The 22,705-nt window shown below is 37.0% G+C and overlaps 1 protein-coding gene across 1 annotated transcript; it reads left to right on the top strand.

Moving 5' to 3' along the window:
* Positions 1 to 7,340: 7,340 nt before the first annotated feature.
* LOC134742913 (uncharacterized) lies at positions 7,341 to 19,684 on the top strand. Its single transcript, XM_063676122.1, has 6 exons — positions 7,341 to 7,508; positions 11,733 to 11,938; positions 13,042 to 13,177; positions 16,581 to 16,714; positions 17,283 to 17,484; positions 19,568 to 19,684. The coding sequence occupies exons 1-6, from the start codon at positions 7,472 to 7,474 to the stop codon at positions 19,657 to 19,659; spliced, it is 807 nt and encodes a 268-aa protein (XP_063532192.1). The 5' UTR covers positions 7,341 to 7,471; the 3' UTR covers positions 19,660 to 19,684.
* The last annotated feature ends 3,021 nt before the right edge of the window (positions 19,685 to 22,705 follow it).

The following is a 22,705-nucleotide window of genomic DNA, read 5'->3' as shown; positions in this document are numbered from 1 at the left end:
ATAGTAGTACTAAATAGTACTTTTCCTATATTCTTTATGAGCCTAAGCAGTTCACATACAATGGTGGATTCTGTCTCCTTGCAAAGGTATTTTTTTGCAAGGAGACATACACATAGGAGGAAACATACAAAAAAATACCTTTGCAAGGAGACAGAATCCACCATTGTATGTGAACTGCTTAGGCTCATAAAGAATATAGGAAAAGTATTGTTTTGATGTCAGTTAGTTGTCATTAGCGCGGGTGAATTTGATCGCGCTAATATATACGAACAAGTCCGAGCAAAATAAACACGCGAATGTTAACTGATTTCATTCAGATATCATTTGAATTAGCCTGTAGGTAAGTCACTCGGAAAGCCTGTATCGTTTAAAATGCCAGTGTGAGAGGTTGCTTACAACACAATACGGCTCAAATGGAGGCACTATGATACTAAAGCACACCATTTGCAAACAGTAAGGCACCAACATCAATCATAGTCATCATAGATATCTAGACTGTATAATTAATATTGGCTTTTTCGTTTATTGCAATGTAGTCGCGACGTCACGTCGGGTGTTCAAAGTGTGATGCTGTAAAGACACCACCAGTTTTAACATTGACATATCCGCTCACGTTTACGTAACTTACTTTCTATGCATCTTGCTCGCTCGTACTCGCATATTAGTGCAAGCGAGATTACGACATGATTGTAAAATTGTTATGGAATAAATTATCTTATCTTATCTTATCTTATATAGAAAGTAATTTACGTAGACGTCATAATAGTAGACGTGTTAATGACAAAACTAGTGGTAGCCGTACTGATTAGAGAAAATAATACAATTTGATTTGATTCAACACGCGTTGCGTTTCGTGGGGTCGCGTTACGTTTTAATAGTGTGTCGGAGCCTATAGTCGATCGGCTCACCTACATTATTCATAAAAAAAAATGTCTAAAATCATCCCTTAAAATCCAAAATTTAATGCACCTATACCAGGGATGTTGTCTAATGTAAATTTTAATATGCTTATATAATGAAATACATAACTATAATAATTTATTTCAAAACTTAACAACTATGTTTATTTACACGAATAAATTAAAAGCAAAATGAAAATAAAGATGCTTGAATAAATTATAATCTAAAGTAATTGATAATTCTCAAAGTAAAACTATGCAAAAGTACCTATATAAAATGTTTAATCATTAAATTGTTTTAAATGTGTAATTATTAATTTGTACATAGATTGTATAAAAAAAAAAAAAAAAAAGGAATCAATAATATTTTGAAAAAGTGCATGATATAATATAAGTAGATAAGTTATGATTAAGTAGCTTTAGGTAATTGATGATAATCGATTTTATAAAATTTCTTTTAGTTTTTCTTTTGGTTGTAATTGTTTTGCCTAAATTTTATGTTTTTATGGGAATAAATGGCTTTATTATTATTATGTTCGTCCTTTACATAATCTCGGGACCATGGGGTCCCGGACATTTGGAAGGCGTGCGTGGGGCCGAAGCCAACACGCAGAGGCCCCTTGTAAAAAGACAATTTACTCTAAAAGGTGATGTGACACCAACCGACGATTATCCCTGTATGCACTATAGTAGTGCACCCAAGGACAAGCCCCGGTTAGTGCAGGACTATTGCAATGATAAGAAACAAAATAAACTAGACTATTGTGTTGAGATGTTAGTGTACTGGTTACCGGGTCTATGGAAATACTATGGCACCTGCCCCAATCTATGTTTAAAAACACGAAAAAAATGGACAGGTGGTGACTCGCCAACTCACAATATGGGTCCCCGAAAACGGCCGCTCTCACGGAGCGACAAGGGGACAACATCGCGTGAGTGGCTCAGGGTGTGGAGAGGTGTGCACCGCTTTCTACCCAGTGGCTGTAAACACTCACAGCCACTGTGCCAACTCGCGTCTTATGCATATTTCACTTCCACCCTGCGAGCATATAGCTCTGACACCCCACTCTGGACGGCCGGTAAAGGCAAGCCAGAGGTGAGAGTCCTGCGGCCCCTGCTCAGTGTTCACTCCAGCCGGCCAATGAAGGCAAGCCGGAGGGAGGGGCCTGACCGACTCTCTGGGGTATGGGACCCAAGGGACGTCACTTCCCATTCAGCTCGCCACAAGCTGCCCTGGGGGCTTATTATTATTATTATTATTATACCAGGGATGTTGCGGATGCCGATTTTTTGACAACCGCGGATGCGGATGCGGATTTTTAAAGGCTCACATCCGCGGAAGCGGATGTCGAGATTAGGTACATAAAAAACGTCAAATATTACACTTTAGTAATTTTTATTTTAAAAAACGTAACTTTTAGCGATGGGGTCGTCACATCCCTACGCCTATGTATGAACACTATGAACCTACCTCAAAAGACAATAATAATATGTTATTATAGGCAAATGTTTCGTTGGATTCTACATCTACAACTTAGTCTGTGGAGTTCCACAAATGAAGCGATACAGCTTAAAGCGCTGTTAACTTGTCAACTAAACTGTTTGCGAACTCCCTAAGTCGCTCTAATGAACGTAACAAGGATACGGAATTAGCCCAGAGCTCTCTTCGGACTTTGATAATGTTATCTTAATCTGTTATTGACATTTAACCTACAGGTTGAATATTAGAATATGGCAGCAGCAGAGATGAGAGGAACCAACCAATATCATAGGTTGTAATCAAACGGAGCGGAGAAGAGATGTGAAGATTACAACAAATGCTATTGGTGATCGTCTTTTAGCTCAACTTTTAGCGTTAAGTCTGCCTTTTGTAACTATACAGGCTGTCCCTAGCCATTGGACACAGCCGAAATGTACATATGCATTAGGGTATATAAAACCGGTATACAAAGTACCATAACAACCGGTGTAGCGGTTACGAAGAAATTAACAAATTACGATTTTTTACTTTGGAGCAGCCTGTATGTGTTAGTAGCACCTGAGGTAATAAATAGTATGAAACCTTCTTCGACCTTTTCGATTATCTTTTTTATTTATGACACTAATACGATTCTGACTTTTGACAAATGTCATCATTGCCGCACATTTTCGAACAAATTGTCAAAAGCACTGCCAATGATTAATACAGTATGTTTCTTTTTGTTGTCAATTATTGGAAATAACTTTTGTTTCAAATTTTTTTTCCTTTTGTTCTTTTAAAAAAAAAATTAACGAAATAAAACTATGAAAACGGATTATATCGCGTATATTGAATTTATAATACATCCCGACGTTTCGAACTCTTTACAGCGTTCGTGGTCAACGGGTGACACTGTAAAGAGTTCGAAACGTCGGGATGTATTATAAATTCAATATACGCGATATAATCCGTTTTCATAGTTTTATTTCATGAGTAACTATCGCGGTAACCGAAGACAATATTAAAAAAATTAACGTTAGAGCATTCCTGAGAAGTAACTCTACGTGGGATTTCAGGGTTTGTCCAATGGCTATGGTCATCCTGTATAATTAAAATTGTGAAGGGTATGTTAAAGTTGTGAAGGGTGCGTACATTTAAAATAAATAAATATTTGTACGTTTTGCTCGCAACCCATATAGGTATAAGTGGGTTACACTTGCACATATACTAACCCATATATGCCCAAAACTTGTTTTAACTTCTTCTTGAGGTTACGTTACAGGCTCTGTCTCCTGCTAATTTTAATGGGTATGAGCGAGTTTTATTCAGTGGGGCATATATGGGCTAATATCCAATAAATAGTGGATTAAGTTGAAATTTTTCAAGTCAGAAGTTTCCTCCAAGTAAATGTAAGAACAACACTATGTAACTTCGCACTTCGTGCTGATATCGTTACGTGCTTCCAACGCGTTTGTATAAAAAGTTTTTAAAAGGTGTCGTAATAGTTTGTCAAAGGACTGTCTTATTTCAAACATAGACAGAGAGAATCATACTATCTTTGTCTTACACTAGTCTTACACTTAACAATTTAAAAGCGCTTGTTGCTAGGGCTATTTGAATAAAGAACATTTTGACTGACTTACTAGCACCCAAAAGAACAGGATGAGTATAGTTTTTTTTGTTTTTATTTACTGACAATTTGGTTTTACCAACTATACCTAAGTTAAAGCTAAACTTTGTTACTTGTAAGTCTTGTAATCTACCTACGCAAATCAGCAGCAATAAACGCATGAAATGTTTAAAAAACTACATACATACATACATACATATAATCACGCCTATTTCTTGGAGGGGTAGGCACAGACCACGGATTTCCACTTGCTACGATCCTGACATACCTCTTTCGCTTCCTTCACTTTCATAACATTCCTCATACACGCTCGCCGGTTTAGGGTGCTCTTGACCTGGCCTTTCTTCAGGATTTCCCCGATCTGATCAGAGAACTCCCAACTCCCGTTTCTACCTCTCCCATATATACTCCCATATATATATATATATATTAAAAAACTAATTATGATAAAACAAAAGTTTTAATCAATTTGCAGGTATTTTGTAATGTCTAAAGTTCTTATAGCTAGACTGGCTTGTACCTGTTAAAATGACGGCGTATTCCGATTTGTGGGGACAAATGGGAATACACCGTCATTTTGACAGCTAGTGACGTAGGGCGGGGGTCCACGTGACCGCCGCCATACATGAGGCGGGGACAAATGGGAATGATTTACTTGAATGCACTTATTTCCATCTGTGATAAACGGGGACGAATGGGAATACACCAAAATGATTGAGGGAAATATACGCCCAAGCCGCAATGACCCCACGCCTCGTCGCTATGCAAATACACCAGATTGTATTATCTATGGCAGGCGGAGCGCAGCCCTGTAACCGTTTTTGGACCTTGTATTTAAAATGCAGCTAAAAACCTTTATTTACTAAATGCCTAGCTCCGGTCACCATTGTTTTTGTGTGCGTTGCAACTCACTGATTTTATAAATATTTGACATTGCATATTTCGGCGGCGGCTTGGCTTCAATGGCATTACGTTGAAAGCTTATGAGGTCCTTTATTTGCGGTTGAATTATGTAGTAAAGATAATAGATAGGCGGTTATGTGTGTGGAAAGTTTCTAAGACGTTGAAAAGTGCTCGGGTCGGCTTTAACAGAAAATAATAAAAAAAAAACAAAAAATCGATGGCAAATTTCGGTCCCCATGCAAAAATACAAGAAGATTCCAAATAAAATATACATATTTCTTGGAGATCTAGTTAGTATAGGAAATCCACACATGCCACTTTGTTTTTCATTCACGTGTAATTTATGTATGATCTACGTTATAAAACCCTATCCTTTTTACTGACATTAAATCATAATTCAATAACAATTGAAATCCTATTGGCATTTTCCTTGGAAAACACATAGCTATAAAGCAATTTTCAAGAGGTGTCACAAGAAAGGGACAAAACAGTTTCGTGGCGTCATTAAATGATATATTTCTGCTTTTTTAGCGAGTAAGGGTGGTATTCCACCTATATTTCTTTGTCCAATGTCATTGCGTTTAACTCTCTCATTAAGAAAAATGTGAGACGCAATACATATTAGACAAGATAAATAAATTGGATAGGTGGAATACCATCCTAACGAATATCTTGTAGAGTAAGCGTTTGTTTAACGTTCTAGATATACTGTTTCACTCAATATAGGCATCGGGATTCCTATATTCGCAAAACTGTATAATCCTCCCCTTGTTCAATTCCCATCCGAATTCCGACAAACCGCAGAATGCCCGGATCACGGCAAATAACGCACAACATATCCGCGAACGTTGCGCTCAATACTATTTACTCTGCGATATTCCCCGCGTGAATCTCTTAGGCGCGATCATAAATCGCTTCGTTGACATAATAGCGTGAAAGGAGCGGCCTGGATTTTTGCATCTTTGATTTACTAGGAGGTGAGGGCTGTCATTTCGGCGCTTAAGTAGAAATATGGGACGTGAGCAACTACTGAGCATCGTGTAAATAAAATGATTATTTACTCGATCTCTCGAAATTTTTGAACTTGAAGTTGACGAATTATAATTTGCAGTGATCTCGCAAACAACTTGTTTGACGCATCGGTGCAAAGTATATTTTAAACTAAAACACCAAACAGCGATTGGCTCTGAAATTTTATTGAGTCACTAACTGTTAATAACCAATTACAATTATACGCTTAAACTTCACATTTTGCTACCAAGAAATTATATTGCAACTCATAAATCATAACAAGGTGCAAATATATTCAAATTTCGCTTAACACTTCCACTCGACACTGAATACTGATACGCCAAATTAAATCATTCGCGTTAATTGGGCAAAGTTGCAAACTTCACACCGCAAAGTTAACCGAGAAAATGAACTCCTCAGTCAATGTAACAATGTAATCACTTCACGCGGTCTGCGCTCCTTGTCTGCTCAGTGTTTAGTGCCATCGTTTTTGTATGTTGCCTACCTGATGCAACAGTAATAATAAAAAACTAACTAGCCATAGGTAAAAACGCTGCTACTTACTATGCAGCTGTGTTTTCTGTCCCTCAAAAGGAAAAAACGGAACCCTTATAGGATCACTCGTGCATCTGTCCGTCTGTCTGCCTGTCTGTCTGTCCGTCTGTCACAGCCTACTTTTTCCGAAAGGACTGGGCCAAAAAATGACCATCCCCCCCTTTACCTCCGAAACTACTTGGTCAAAATTTTTGTAAAAATTGCACAAAATAGTTCTTTACTTAGATCACAGGAAAACCTATTAGTAATGTGCAGTCAAGCGCGAGTCGGACTTAATTACTTAGTTGTTGATCCGACCCCTATGGATTTCTTAGACATTTTACTCACGTTTCACATAAAAATACATTGTTAAAAATGGAACTCTTGGAACGCGAGTCCGACTCGCACTTGGTCGGTTTTTTTTATGACATAGGAGGCAAACGAGCAGGTGAATCGCCTGGTGGTAAACAATTACCGTCGCCCATGGACACCTGCCACTCCAGAGGGGTTAAAGGGGGGGGGGAGGGGGGGGGGGGTAGTTGCCAGCCTTTAATAATGTGGCAAACTGTTTTGGCGTCAGCATAATGCTAAAAATGCTTTTCCACATGCGTGACACTTCAGCGCTGTTTTTCAGCCAGTACCTGACTCCTTTCGCACCTTCACAATTTATTTCATTAAACCGCGTTTTAACTCATTTTATAATAAATACATTGTTAAAAATGGAACTCTTGGAACGCGAGTCCGACTCGCACTTGGTCGGTTTTTTTTATAACATAGGAGGCAAATGAGCAGGTGAATCGCCTGATGGTAATAATAAAGAAAGCACAAGACCATGAAATGTTAACCGGAGGGCCGAAGCGGGCATCAACTGAAAAGCAAACACTTCAGTACCGAGTCAGTCTCCACGGCTAATGGACGTCTGTCAGATTATTTTCCTCTAAAATTGCGTGATAAAAACATCGACGAATGTTTTTGTTATGACAGTGTTTTCACTTAAGTGTGATGTGATGAGACGTTTTCTAAGGCTTCGTGAGGATGTTCATCATAGCTGTTCTCAGCTTACTTATACAAGGTAATCAATGTTTTTAAGAAAACATGTTGATGCTTTTGTTAATATTTAAATTTGTTATTAAATCAGTTGCTGATAAATAGGATTTTAACGTATAAATCTTGCGATTTAAGTATTTTTAAAATCAAAGCTCGTAATCTGCGAAAACATAATTAATAATAGATTAATGCATAAACAAGTCGGTTATGAAAACTAATTAATATGGTTAACTCACGTATTACATGAATTCGGCATTCCTTTTTTAGTTACGTCTACAAAATATCGATACGGACAACGTGCCAAAATATGTATACACGACCTTGTTGCCTATATAATAAGGTAGAATATGCATATTTTTGCCACTTTGTTCGTATCAATATGTTTAGACGTGACTGTATTAACTAATAGTAGTTAGTCTCACGTTGGGCGCCAAAGTTAACTAAAACATTTTTTTCTGTAGATAATTTTTATTTACGTGAAGATGGCGAGGTCTTAAATTATCGTTGGCCAGTCGGTGCTAATTCATCGCGGTTACAATATATCTACAAATTATTAAGGCACACACATTCAAATAAAATTTAACGGTTAAAACTTGTTAAGGGTTTTGTTTGCGTTTCGTAACGTCGTTTACACCGTTAAACGACAACACCTTATTGCCGAGACATAAGACCCATCAAGTTAAGTTAAGAGGCGCTGCTTAAGTATTCGCAGATATTTCCTGTAGCTTTGCCTGCAATTATGAAGTTACTGGGTCCATCCATTAAAGGCGTCCCGAGTGTATCTGAGCCAGTCTGCACGTTGCGCTAATTTCCGAGAGTAATAAACACCTTTTTAAGTTCTGACCAGGGAATACAGGGAGCTTACGCTTGTATAATGGACAAGTTGTTTTTGAAAATTAAATAAGGTAGGTATTCTAGCCGCCCACATATCAAATTTTGCCCAGACAAATGCATGAATGTCATTAAAAATATTCAACATTATACATAATGGATGACCTAATTAATAGGCATCCTTGTATCAAGTAAGTAGTTAAAGCCAGAACCACGAACTAGGATGATGTTTTAAATATTTTTATAATGAAAATGTTAAATGTGGGTCACAAATCAATGCGTAAATAAGCCTTTATTCAGATGTCAGGAACTAGAAAGCGCGTTGATGAATATTAAACTGGCTATCAAGGTTTGTTGTTTCAGCATCAATAGTAAGTGAAATATTCAGAGTTCATTACGCAAGACTAGACTTGTTTACTTCCAGGAGGCCGATTTTGACTTTACAATTCGTTAAGGTTTTCATCTGGTTGTGACACGACCTTGACGATTCCTCTCAGTGATTGGTAGCCGCGAAATGCAATCAGTCGTGTCATTAGGCATTGCGTTCACACTTATTGATGCGCGTCAGTGTCTCAATTCAAAACAAGGTGAAACCTGTCACAAATTGGTAAAAATTTTGATATTAAATCCTTACGCGGATGAAAATAGGGTCAAGAGTTTCTAACGATTATACACAGTGTGGAAAAAAATATGGGCCCTGGAGGGAAAGTACCCCTAACCATAACCCCCTAAACCCTAAGTTAGCTCATTTTACTTAAAGGAAAAATTCTTTTATTAAAAAAAAAAACTGAATTCAAAGATTTTTTAATTTGCTCGTCGCGCCCGGGAATCAAACCGTCTAAAAATTCCAAAAAATAAAAAGCATCTATTTTATTCTACTAGTCGATACAGTTAATGATAATGATAACATTTATCCAACAAACATTAGGTCTTACACTCCTCTGTTGTACAACATATCCATAAAATCGAATATTTAGTAAAAATTAAAAAAATAATGAAAAATCTGAATGCAGTTTTGTACATTTAAAAAAATAAAAGAATGCTTCCTTTAAGTAAAATGAGCTAACTTAAAGTTTTAAGGCACTTTCCCCTCCAGGGCCCATAATTTTTTTCCACCCTGTATAGTTTGGTAATCTGATGAGTCGTTTTTCAGTGGAACATAGATAGAGATAATCATGTGCTGTTGTATTGTAATTATACGAATGTTATAATACGAAATGGGTATATATTTTTAATTCTACTGAAACTGACAAAACTTGTTTAACAGACTATAGCTTCAAAAGTAAGCAGTTATGCGGTTTTTTCAAACGAATATAATGGCATTACGGCGGTAATGAGTTCCAAATAACGATCCTATTCAGATAACAAAGTGTGATGTTACGTCTACTGAGACCTACAATTTGAACTCACAAAAAACAAAATCTTTTTTTATGATATAGGAGGCAAACGAGCAGATGAATCACCTGATGGTAAACAATTACCGTCGCCCATGGACACCCGTAACACCAGAGGGGTTTAGTGTATCTTTGGAGAGTTCCAAAGCCACTTGGAAACTGCAATAGTTTCCAAGCAGTTTCTTCTGAAAATCCAGTCTTGCACAGTAGGTAATGAAATATTAAATAAACCTGCGTCGGAAGCCGTCCAGTGGAATTCCCACTCCAATATTATAATCCAGCTGTTGTTGTAGAATGAAAATAGGAAATCTGCGCTAGATGTCCTGGGACCGTGGTTGTGGAGCGATATTTTATAACTTGCAACGGCGGAACGTGAAAAGCTCCGGATTTCGCTAGAAAACTCATGTGCACTTGCTGGTGCTGCATATGTCGTGTGTACTTTGTAGCGTATAAACTTTGACAATTTCAAATAACAGATAGTATAGAATCATAACGAGTGTACTAAGGTATTTTTTTTGCTAACCCTGATGGTACACTTTTAGCTATAACGATGCCTTACCATTCTTATTCTTTATGCTATACATTTTTCTTTTTTTTTAATTTTTTTTCAAAAAAGTATACACATTTTAAACTTATACAAGTTTCGCCAAAATTGCGTTTAACGGCGAAATGGTGCACTCATTTTCAATGTTAGCACCTTAATCTAAATTTAATGATTAACTTATCATACTAAGGTTAATACTTTTATATTACATTAACAAAGTGTAAGTTGTAGGTATATATGTTGTTATTCTTTAAGAATTTATTTGTAGTTTTGTATGTAAAATGTATGATTTTGGTGCAATAAAGGATATTTATTTATATACAATATTAGGATAACCTATCTTATATATTTAGTCATGCGTTGTACCCAATAGCAACTTCTTAATTTTTGATTTAAAGATGTTTTTACTAGCACACTCGTCTTCTATTGATAAATTGTTCATTATTCGCGGTGTGATATACTTGTTTGTTTTGATTCTTTTATTTATGACTATTTTGAGAACGTCGAAATTTATTGGCTGGGCTTAATAAATAAAAAATTGTAGGATATTTGTTTAAGCTTATCTTTAATACTTAAATGTTACATTTCTACGTTATTTTATGTGACAGCTACACCATAAAAAATAAACTGTCACGGGGGACCATCATTCGTCGCGAGAAGTTTTAAATAAACTAGTAGTTAGTTCCACGTTGGGCGCCAAAGTTAACTAAAAGCAATACTTTTTTGTGCAGATAATTCTACATAAAGTAAATGTATAACATAATTTTATAAAATAAATAATTAAAGGGGTGATACAGAAATGTTTCTTCAATAAAATATCTTAGGTATTAAAGTTATTGGAAACTTGTTGCAAAAGGCTTTCGAGGAAATCTATTAGCTTGCTTAATGTAAAATATATATGTAGAGAGTAAGTGAGAACTATTCTATTATTTATATATCTACTTCCTCGTTTGTAACTCATGCTATCAATGTACTAAAAGATAAAAGAACCTATCACAATTACCTAACGAATACCTCATAAATATCGCTTAGGCGTGTAGCCTTATACTGGAATTCAACTAACTGCTGTAAACAGTCAAGTTCATCGTCAACTTTAGTAAAAACTTTACAGATTAAGCTGAAGTTAGCTAAGGTTTAAACAAGGTTTCCCCTGTATTATGTGCTTGTCTTAAATAATTGTTACACAGTCCAGTTTGTAGACACTCCGGGGAAATTAAAGTGGATAGAGTAGATTAAATTTGCACACAGTGCTCCGTCAAGGAGAGGAATTTGTTTTTAATTACGGATGTTGGGTTTAAAACTTAATATTATTAGTTCTTTCATGGAGAATTTCAGTTTAAGGAATATTTTATCGGAGAAAATTTACGAAGCCTAGCAATTTTACTTGTGCAAAAGACAGTTAAGGAATAGAGTATGAGGTTGTGTCCCGTCACTATTTCCTTAGTCTGTCTGTAAGTGCTTACAAAAAAAAATGTTGCAGAATCGTTACCGCTTCGGATGGTGCGCGTGTCGGTGCCGGCGTACCGCGTGCGCGGGCAGCCGGCGCAGCTGGACTGCGACTACGACCTGGGCGACGACGCGCTCTACTCCGTCAAGTGGTACCGCGACAACGAGGAGTTCTACCGCTATATGCCCAAGTTCGACCCGCCGAAGCACGCCTATAAGATAGAGGGGATTAAAGTTGATGTGAGTGCTCATTTTAAATTACACACGCATTTATATAATAGTAACATAATAAGGAGCTGCTTTGTTTAGACCGTGAAGCGTATTGTGATCTAAGCAACAATCAAACAAACTTGGTTTCAATTGGAAATCCAAGTTCTGCAGAAAAGAAGTGCTGGCCTGTTGGGTCAAAGGCTCGTTGATGTCTTTTGTTCTATTGTTTTGTTCTGTCTTGTGGCCGTGGCAATAAGACAGGTGATTGGTCAAATTCATTGTAGTGCTTAAAACTGTTTGTATAATTAAATTAATTAACTTTATATATAGTGCGACATAAAATAATAGAAATTAAATAAAATGAAACTAAAAAAAATCCATACTAAATTGTTGCCATGTTTAAGCATTTTACGTCAAAAATTCAGTCAGTTACGTAGGAACTTAGGAAGTGGCGCCCTGAATAATTTTGTACAATTCTTGACGGACTATAGTCGTGGACTCCGTAAAGAAAAATATGCGGTATGGTTTAGTCTAAGAAGTTTTTATTCGAAAATTAAACTCAGAAGAATTCAAAAACTAAAATGAAATTGTTCCATATCAATTATGTACCAATTGCAGAGATTTGTAGTACTTTCATTAGTTTCAATCATTCAGGGGCAAATATTAAAATGATAAAGCACTACAAACTCATTCCAAATCTAATTAGGTATAATATAAGGAAAACCTTAACAATATCCAGACTATCAAGTTATCTCAAAAGGTTACAGCAAAAAACATAATTCTCTAATGTAATAGGGTACTGTCTCTGTGAGCGTCGCTTCGCAATTATTGTTCAAAAGAGAAATAAACCGAAGCCCAGACAATACATCGGGACCGACTGTTCAAGCACTGTCATTCCTGTCACTACTGAATTATTCTGAATAAGATTATTTTGCTAAAAGGATTTCATTTCTATACAGAATTACTTAGACGGGCAATGTCGTTGTTTTATTATTTCGATTTGCTCTTGTACCTTATTAACAAAAAGGTAGGTACTTATTGGGTATTTATTTCGATGTAATTTGTTAAACACGTGGGGTGTAGTTTGTTACTGTACCTTGTGTTATGAAGGCTCATTATTCTTGTTTCCGTAGGTAGCTAAGTCAGATGACCGCAAAGTGATCCTGCACCAAGTGATGCTGAAGACGTCAGGGCTGTACCGGTGCGAGGTATCTGCTGAAGCACCAAGCTTCTCCTCAGCGGCTGGAGAAGGAAAACTAGAAGTTATTTGTAAGTTTTCTGATAAGGTTCCTGTGCCAAAAAAGGCCCGGTTCTTATACTTAAACACTTATAAATACGTTTATAAGTGTAAATGGGTTAAAATTTTGCGTCGATGTTCGCTAGTACCATAAAATTGCAAGTTCATATTAAACATAAGAAAAAATCTTATAGCCTATTCTATTCTATTAAACTTTATAGTCAATCATCTTATACATATAATAAAGCGGAAGAGGGTCGAAAGTCTGTACATGGAAGATATTCGAAAAAAAATTGCCTGGGGATACTTAGAATCGATAACAGAACACATTCCAACAGTTTTTAGAATTTTTGTCTGTTTATCTGTTTATCTGTTTATCTGTTTGTCTGTTTATTTGACCGCGCTACAAATGAAAACGGCTGAACGGATTTTGATGCAAACTTTACTAATCTGTCGAAAAAATCCACGGCCAGGTTTTAGGCTATAAAAATTTGAGAAATTTTACCCCTAAGGGGGTTAAAAAGGGGAAGAAAGTTTGTATGGGGTTCAAGATTTATTTTAAGCTAGCAATTTGAAACTTCGTAAGAAGATATATTATTGAAATACAAGAAAACTAATTTCAGCGTTTTTGAAAATTCATCCCCTAAGGAGGTGAAATAGAGGTTGAAAGTTTGTATGGAGATCAATTTTTTTTTGAGTGCGTTACTTGAAACTTTGTATAATGAGCATATTATTATAATACAGGAAAAGTGATTTTAGCGTTTTCAAGAATTCGTCCCCTAACAGGGTTAAAAGGGGGTTGAAAGTTTGAATCCATTACAAATGCTTTGAAACTTCTTAGAAAGGTATGATAGACGATTACAAAAAAACTAATTTTGACGTTTTTGGAAATTTAACCCCTCAGGGGGTTGAAAAGGGGATGAAAGTTTGTCTTGGGGTGCAAATTTTATTTTAAACTAGGAACTTAAAACTTTGCAAAACGTTATTATATTAAAAAGCAAGAAAATTACTTTCAGCGTTTTTAAAAATTCATCCCCCATGGTGGTGAAAAAGCGGTTAAAAACTTTATCTTGATAACTATATCATTTTAGCTACTAGGCCAAGTTAGGTATCGATTTTGTATAAATCGGGTATGCCGAATTCATTTATGATATCAAAATGATACCATTCCCGAGTGAAAACACAAAAAATATGAAAAAACTTTTTTTAATTTCTCTTTACGCTTAAACCGCTAAACCGATTTAGATAAAATTTGGTATAGAGATAGTTTGAGTCCCGTGGAAGAACATAGGGTAGTTTTTAACCAAAAAAATGGAGACTGCGTTTGCATGGAGAAGCGGCCGTGCCCTTTCCTCTTAATAATGGTCACGAAGGTGGGTACTTTAAAAAAATCATTTTTCAGTAAATGTCAAACGATTTGGGACTTAAACGCGTTACCATGCCTTGCCGAAAAAAATCGAATCTTTCGCAAAAGTCTCGCAATGCATTGCGGCCACAAGGGGCACGGTCTCAGGAGACTGAGAAAAACCACGGTGAGAGACTCAGTGGCGCTCTAGCCAGGCAGGTCGCTTCGCTTTCGGCTGAAACGGCAAGCCAGCGCGAGTTCGATTGTGATCCCAAATATATCGTACGTAATACATATGTAGGCGCAGATCCTGACGGAGTGTGGCGCCGGAGAAGCCGTGTTCATCCCGCGTATCCTTCTCATTCCGAGCAACTTCCCGTTCCGCTTCAAGCGCCTACAGGTCCCCGTGAGCGTCTGCTTCGCTATGACCATCAACAAGTCGTAGGGGCAGATGCATTTCAAACTCCGAAAAAAAAAAAGGGGCAGACGCTGCCCGCCGCCGGCGTCATTTGACTGATTTGACTGGAGGACCGATTTGGATGACATGATTTTGATGGGAACACCCAAATATTCCGAAATATGTTTTTCCGATTTTTATAACCACGACTTTCATAATCCCGATTATTTATAAGTCCGAAATATCAAAATTACGATTTTTAAAAACACGATGGAATAAAATCACGAATGTGCTATTTCCGAAAACTTAAAATCCGATTGTCACTTGATAGAAAGCTTAAAGTTCCGATTTTACACTTTTCCGAAAATATTTTTTTTTCCGAATTCCTAAATTCTGAAAAATCATTGTCCGATCGGAAATAAAATAATTCGGTATTCAGAAATTCGGTTTTTTACAAGATCGGAAAAATGAAATCCGTGATATTCAAATGAAGACTCACGTTTTAGTAATTATTACGGGTACCTGTCGTGCCGCATCATGTTAAATTCGGCATAAAATATGTTTGGCATAAAAATTCGGCATAAATAAATTAGACAGAACTGCGAACCTGCGAACCCGAACTGTTGCTAGAAGTGGGTTAGGTTAGGTTAGAACTGCGACCCCCAAGAAAACGAACTGTTGCCAGAAAAGTGGAAATTTAAAAATTGGGATATTTAAAATAGGAATCACGTTAATTCGGAATAAGGGCAATTCCGAATTCGTGATTTTGAAAATCGTAAATGTTAAATTCGGTGTTTGCCACCATCGGAATTGTTATAGTCGGAATTATGTAGTTCGGAATTTACAATATTCGGCTTTTTGGGTTTTCGGAAATATAAATCTTCGTGATTTTCATCATTCGTAATTATGACAGTCGGAATTTTGATGGGTCGAGCATTTAAAAATCGGAATGATAAAATTCGACATTCTAAAATTCGAAATAAAAAATTTCGGAATTATGTAGTGTACCCGATTTGCATAGGTACAGTCAAGGACGTTAAACAAAAATGGTACTGTATCGTTCGAAATACACCTATACTACTCTATGCCATTTAAATCACGACAAAAATTTGAATAAGGGCAAAAAAAATATTCATTTTGTAGTGTAATTTTATTTAGTGGTAGCAAAGAGGATATAATATTATAGAACGGTACTGTCATAGTAAATTTTGTAACCACAGTAAATTCACTGCCATCTATCGACACACTTTAAAACTAAAAATGAAGATTTATTAAAATACGATAAAATGTATTTAAATATGGATAAATGATCTTTTTTATTTGCATTAATAATTTACTTACGAGAGTAGGCAAAAGGTAGTAGCGACATCTGATCGAGAATCAAATTTTCGTGATTTTCGAGGCACGTTTTTTCCTTAGACTGTATCCATCTATTACGGAGTTATATCTATCTTTGGTGGTAGGTACCTAATTGTAAAATATTTTATCTGGACTACAGTCCTCTAGCGTATCCATCTGTCAACTTTACTTTAAGTTCTGTCTCCAGGGGACAGGGAGATAAATTAGGGATGAATTAGCCGCTTACTGAAACAGACCGAATTCCACGCAGGCGAAGCCGCGGGCACAGCTAGTATTCAATATACCTACTTGTGCAAGTGTACCTGTTTTTTTAATCAAGATTTTTTCCTTGTAGATTTACCGAGGGAGGGTCCAAGGATAACTGGAAATGAACAGGAGAATAGAAGAGGGGATGCATTATTCCTAAATTGTACGTCGGGGAGGTCATACCCGGCAGCCGTGCTTAGTTGGGACATCGATGGGGAAAAGGTAATAACTTAATCATACAAATATTTTTATTTTATTTTATTTATTTAAATATGAAACAAACGGTCATATTTACATAAAATATTGTTACTGTTTCTTCTCTTAGTCTAGACCTATAGTTTCCATTTTTATTAAACATATCTTTATATATAGCACGAAAAAGTACCTATCTTGGCTATAGGCAAATATTAACGATAACATAGGTTTTTGGGTCCCTATCCCCATAATTATGTTAAATAAAAATATTATGCGTAATAACAACCAACAACAACGTGACGTAGGTATAAGGAATTGGTATATATCATCTGTTTGACATTTACTGTCCCTGAACGTTAAAGACTAAGTTTAGTATCCATCCGGATCGAAGGACCAAATTCATTGATGCTATTATCCAGCCAAAACAAAGAGCTGATATGTTTTAAAGTCGTCAGCTAGAATAAGTATTTAAGATACCACCTACCCCCCATTCATGTTTATTTTTCACTAACATTGTAGAATTTTGATGTGAATTTTGGTCCATTTAGCCAGGTCTCCATTTATTTAATTTTTGTTAAATTTGTTTTGTGTGAAGGTAATAGATCCGGAGCTCCTAGTGGAGTATCCGCCAACGCTGCACGCGCACGGGCTGATGTCGTCGGCGCTGGGCCTGCGGGTGCCGGTGGGGAGAACTATGCAGGTGCGGTGCACGGCGCGGGTCGCGCCCGCCTGGAGAGTAGGCAGCGAGGCTGTTGTTGGGAACCAGCTGGCGGATAGCAAGGAGGCCATGTTGCTCGGTGAGAATAGATTTTTTGTCCACAACTATGGTTGTGTTAATCGTTGCAAGCGAGGTTACATAAACAGGATACTCTTTAGCGTGTCGTTCGCTCTGTCGCATTTACCTGACGTGAAAGCGTAAAGGCGGCTTCATGTCCCCAATTCTTACAATATCGCGCGCAGTGATTGATACAACAATTAATAGAATTATTTTATACCGTAAAATCAGATAATGATGATCCGATGGAGATGATGATGGTCCGGTTTTTAACGTTGATTCTGAACGAGCCTTTATGATTTGTACTCGTTACATTTATTTTGGAGCTTAGATGCATTAATGCTCTGTCTATATTATGTACTCAATATAATTTGAAAAAATACTTATACATATTTTATTGGAATTAAAATTGGGACCGTAGTTGTAAGTTGTGGACTAAAGTTACCCGATTTTACGGTAATTTAAAATACTCTCTGATGTTGCAAGCGCACGATCTGTTGTTTTAGATCTTCAGGTGCTATTGCTATTGGAGCGGACATGCGGCGTTTAACGCTGCGTCTTACGTAGGCGAACAACTGGCAAACGCGAAGCGAAGCGGCGGCGCGGCGCGGTGGGGCGGGCCCACGGCGTTTGCGTTCGCAACGAGATCGCCCACGTAGGACACTTCTATAGGTATCAAAGGATTGATTCAACCCGCGCCGCATCGCTTCGCTTCGCGTTCGCGTGTTGTTCGCCTACGTAGTACGCTGCGTAAAGCAAACCTATGTGAGCGGCTTTCCAATGTACCTTGCCGTTTGATGCCATGCTGCCCGCCAATGAACGCCTGAGGCTGTACACGCATCCGTCTAATGGTTCCTCTTCACGATGGCCCAGCGTAGGACAGTCTAAGGGACGCAGCTATGCGGTGGAATGAGATAGCAATAGCGCATGCGTTCTTTGGACTGGCCTACGCTGGGCCATCGTGTAGAGGAGCCATAAGCTTACTTTGCACCGACTTGTACAGAACAAAGTGAGGGTCTCATTACACACGTCATATCAAATATATTTATTTTGCAGAAAATATGGTACAAAAGATGGACTTAGCAACTATATAAGAAGCACATGTCACCAGCAACTGGCATATTCATAACACTTCCACACTTTGCCAAATGCCATGCAGAGTTAGCTTGCTAACTCTAATAATATATGCTTGAAATTATATTTGAAAGTAAAGAAAGCGATAAAACCTTTCAAAACATATTCTTTACCAGATTATTTGACATTGACCTTCACGACTTCAATGGTTTCCATCTTTTTTTTTTCATCATCACCATCATGATTTGTCCCATTTCTTGAAAAAAGTCTTCGATAATTTAAATCATTTAAATGTAGGTATAAATTAAACCTACTAAGTACCTAAGATTCGACATAGATTACGTTAAAGTCTTTAAGCGCCTTGTTCGGCACTTTGCGAGAAAGTAATTTCGCTCCGGACGACTAACGCGGGTTGACGGAAATGAGCCCAGCTGCGACAACTTTGCAAAACTGTATCGACGCGATTACGGCCAGCCGGACTATCACATGATTGGCGCGAGAGTATCTCGCCGCGACATAGACTACCCGTCCCCCTTTAATTCATACAGTTAGTAAAAGACGGGTAGTCTATCTCGCGGCGAGATACTGTCGCGTCAATCATGTGCTCGGCCTACTGCTGTCTTTAAGCCACTGCATAAAAATAAAACTCAAGGTAGATATATAAGTATCACTGCTTATTGTTGCCCGCCACTCGGAAGCCAATTTTAATTGCATGTATGACCAAGTTGTATTGCTTTTCACTTCAATTGCGAGGAAATTATTTAGTTTTTTTATCGTGTTTATTTAAGACTAACGAAACGAGCCCGCGTACGGCCGAGTGGGGTGGGCGCGCCGGCCACCAGTTGAAGCAGTGGCAGTTTGTATAGCAGGGTGTGGAATTTATTGCCAAGTCAATAAGGGTCGCCATAGATGATTTTACTTTATGCACTCGAGCATAAATAACACCTTTTCGCCGCTTACACGTGACTCAAACACTACGAGTATGAGAAGTGCAAAAAGGTTTTCATATTCACATAGCTGTATTGTTTCAGTGAAGAGCTCAAGCGACGTGTCATCATCGAGTGTAATCCTGTTAACACTAGCCGTGGGCCTGCTCATCGCGCCTACGCAATCCGGCACGTGATAAATTATCTCTGGTCTTATATTAAATTAACTAACGTGATTTAGGCGTAACATTCCGAATTATTTACCCACGAATAGGCCGTAAACTTGAAGAATTAAATCAATGTTACATTGTTACCTATGCATTCGTTTCCCATGGGCATATATTGGTATTAGTTGAACTCTTTTTACCTCGTAAACGACCTTTCAGAATCTGCTGTTTTAAGTCAGTAATAAGTGCTTTAATTTGTGACTGTAAGTTATTCCGTTTATTTGAATTGTCAGGGAGAAATACAAACTGTTTGGATATCTATAAAATATCATCCACAGTTTTATTTATCCCTGAAAATTCAGTTAATGCTTATTTTCACCCAAAATATACCGTTTCAGCTGAATCGTATTTATTTATTTATGATTTGCCATATTTATGCTGTGAAGACTTATAAGCTTAGTTTTTATGAACTAAAATTAAATTCACCGAAGAGAAGGAAACCTTCGAGCTAGTTAAAAAACTTCATGATAGTGTTAGAAAATGGGCAAATAAAGTAACTACGTGGCCAGGACCACTCGGTAACCGAACTCGTGGAAAACCGAAAGAGAGGTGGGCAGACGAGATAGTTAGAGCTGCTGGAAAGGACTGGATTACAAAGGCAACGGATAGAGATACTTGGAAGGATATGGAGGAGGCCTTTACTCGTAGAGAGGTCCTTAAATAATCATTTAAAAAATAATAATAATAATAATAATAATAATGTGCATTTTATTAATATATATATTTTTCTGTGTAAAGAAAAATGTACTAAATGTAAAAAAAAAGTAAAATTAAAAAAAAAAAAATTATATATATATATATATATATTAAACTAAACTATGAAATGGAAATGTAAATTCGGAATGTTAATTATGTAAGATATAGAAATGCATGAAATGAAATTTAAATTTTAATTATTAAGAAATGAAACTGTAAATTATGTTTGTTTATTAAGGAATAAAGAGGCTATATTATTATTATTATTATAGTGTTAGAAAAAATTGTAAGAAAATATAGACTGAATAAAATGAAGATAATGTATTTATTCTATTCTGATTTAAACTTTCATTCTCATACATTATTATTTACCTTGAGACTTAGGTACTTAAGCTGTTAAATGATCTCCGACGTTCCGAAGATGGCACTGGCTAATGGCTACCCTACACTATGGCCCAGCGCTGGCCAAGCAAGATGGCCATGCTATGGTTGAGAGCACGCACTATGAAATGGGCTACGTGTAGATGCGTACGAACCACAGATTTAATATAATACGCTAGATGACGCAAATATCGCGATTTGTATTGAAACCAAGCGTGCCGACTTAAAATTTACGCATAACATAATTTTAAAATTACTTACCTGTGATAGGAAATATGTCCTTGCCTTTGTGCTCACAATTTTTGGCCTGTTGCAGTTAAGTATCACGCAACGAGGCATTTTTTAAGTTTTCACGGACGTCCGGCTGCAACAACTGACGCGCGTGAACTGTCAAGAGCGACGGTCAACCTCGACGCTTGGTCGGGGTTCGGACACGCGAAGTAGATGCATTTGCGTCATCTATGGTATATTTTTATTTATATCTGTGGTACGCACCATCGTTGGCCCATTACCTTTGATGTGCGGACGAAAAATCGACACCGTGGCCATCCCATCGCCATTCCGCCGCGCCATAAGCCATCCGACATTATTCACTACCCTCTCTACACGATGGCCCATCTTAGTGGGCCCGTATGATGGCCCATCGTGTAGAGGAGCCATAAAATTGACGTCCACATTTATGGCACTTGGTCATAGGATTTATATTGAGGAGATTTTGAAGTTGTTTTGCAACGATAGGTACCTAGGTATTAATTTTAATCACGAGTAATAAATAATACCGTGCAGGTAATTAAATATTTCATCGATATAATCTTTGTCTGACATTTTTATGTTTTTACTAGTGTTTCATCGATTAAATTTTTTTTTTTAATAATTGCACCCTCATTTAATTGCATAATTTGATTTGGTGTTTATGTAAATATATATGTAGGTAATTTTTATGACCTGTATGTAGGTAATGAAACATTAATAATTTAATTTATTTCTTAGTTACACAGTACTCTTACATGTTTGTAATATACACGTCAATGTTACTTATTTGCAAAATGATTTCATACAAAAAATTGACTAATTTCAACTGTAGATTTATCGTCGGCCTAGGTACTTACCTACATTGAAAAATGTATTTTTCATATTTCGTAGTTGAGTAAATTTAATATAATAAGTATAAGTATAGGTACAATATTCGATTTCATGGTAAAATTGTACATAGATACTAAGATTTTTATTAAATAATTGTTTTTATCAATCATTTTAACAATGCCCACGGCTCATGGGAGCCTGGGGTCCGCTTGTTAACTAATCCCAAGAATTGACGTAGGCACTAGTTTTTACGCAAGCGACTGCCATCTGACCTTCCAACCCAGAGGGGAAACTAGGCCTTAAGTAAGTAAGTAAATATTCTTTATTGCACCAAAATTATACATTTTACATACATGTAAAACTACAAAGAAATATTTAAAGAAAAAATAGAACCAGGTAACAACAGGCGGTCTTATCGCTAAAAAGCGATCTCTTCCAGACAACCTTTGGGTAGCAGGAAATGTAGAACTCATACAAAAGTCAACAGGTAGTGCCTTATTGGGATTACTCCGGTTTCCTCACGATGTTTTCCTTCACCGAAAAGCAACTGGTAAATAATAAATGATATTTCGTATATAAGTTCCGAAAAACTCATTGGTACGAGCCGGGATTTGAACCTGCGACCTTCGGATTGAAAGTCACACGCTCTTACCGCTAGGCCAGGCTTTTTTCTTAACAATACAAGTAGGTATTGTGCTGATATTCACATTCTCAAATATAAATAATACAGCAGCGGTATCATGGTCGCATTTTTATCACCTGTCATGCCATGTGTCACTTTCGCACTTACATATTTGTTAGAACGTGACAGGCATTGTGACAAATGATAAAGAGCCGACCATCTTAGCCCTACTGG

The sequence above is a fragment of the Cydia strobilella genome, chromosome 7 (assembly GCF_947568885.1).
Source record: "Cydia strobilella chromosome 7, ilCydStro3.1, whole genome shotgun sequence".
Taxonomy (NCBI): Eukaryota; Metazoa; Arthropoda; class Insecta; order Lepidoptera; family Tortricidae; genus Cydia; species Cydia strobilella.
This window is presented reverse-complemented; position numbering and strand designations above follow the sequence as displayed.

What these genes read in the sequence shown, in the direction of transcription:
- LOC134742913 (XM_063676122.1), top strand. Translation starts at nt 7,472, where the DNA reads ATGTTCATCATAGCTGTTCTCAGCTTACTTATACAAG. An exon ending in TCTCAGCTTACTTATACAAG is followed by an intron (nt 7,509 to 11,732) that starts GTAATCAATGTT and finishes AAAATGTTGCAG; the next exon opens with AATCGTTACCGCTTCGGATG. An exon ending in CAAGGAGGCCATGTTGCTCG is followed by an intron (nt 17,485 to 19,567) that starts GTGAGAATAGAT and finishes GTATTGTTTCAG; the next exon opens with TGAAGAGCTCAAGCGACGTG.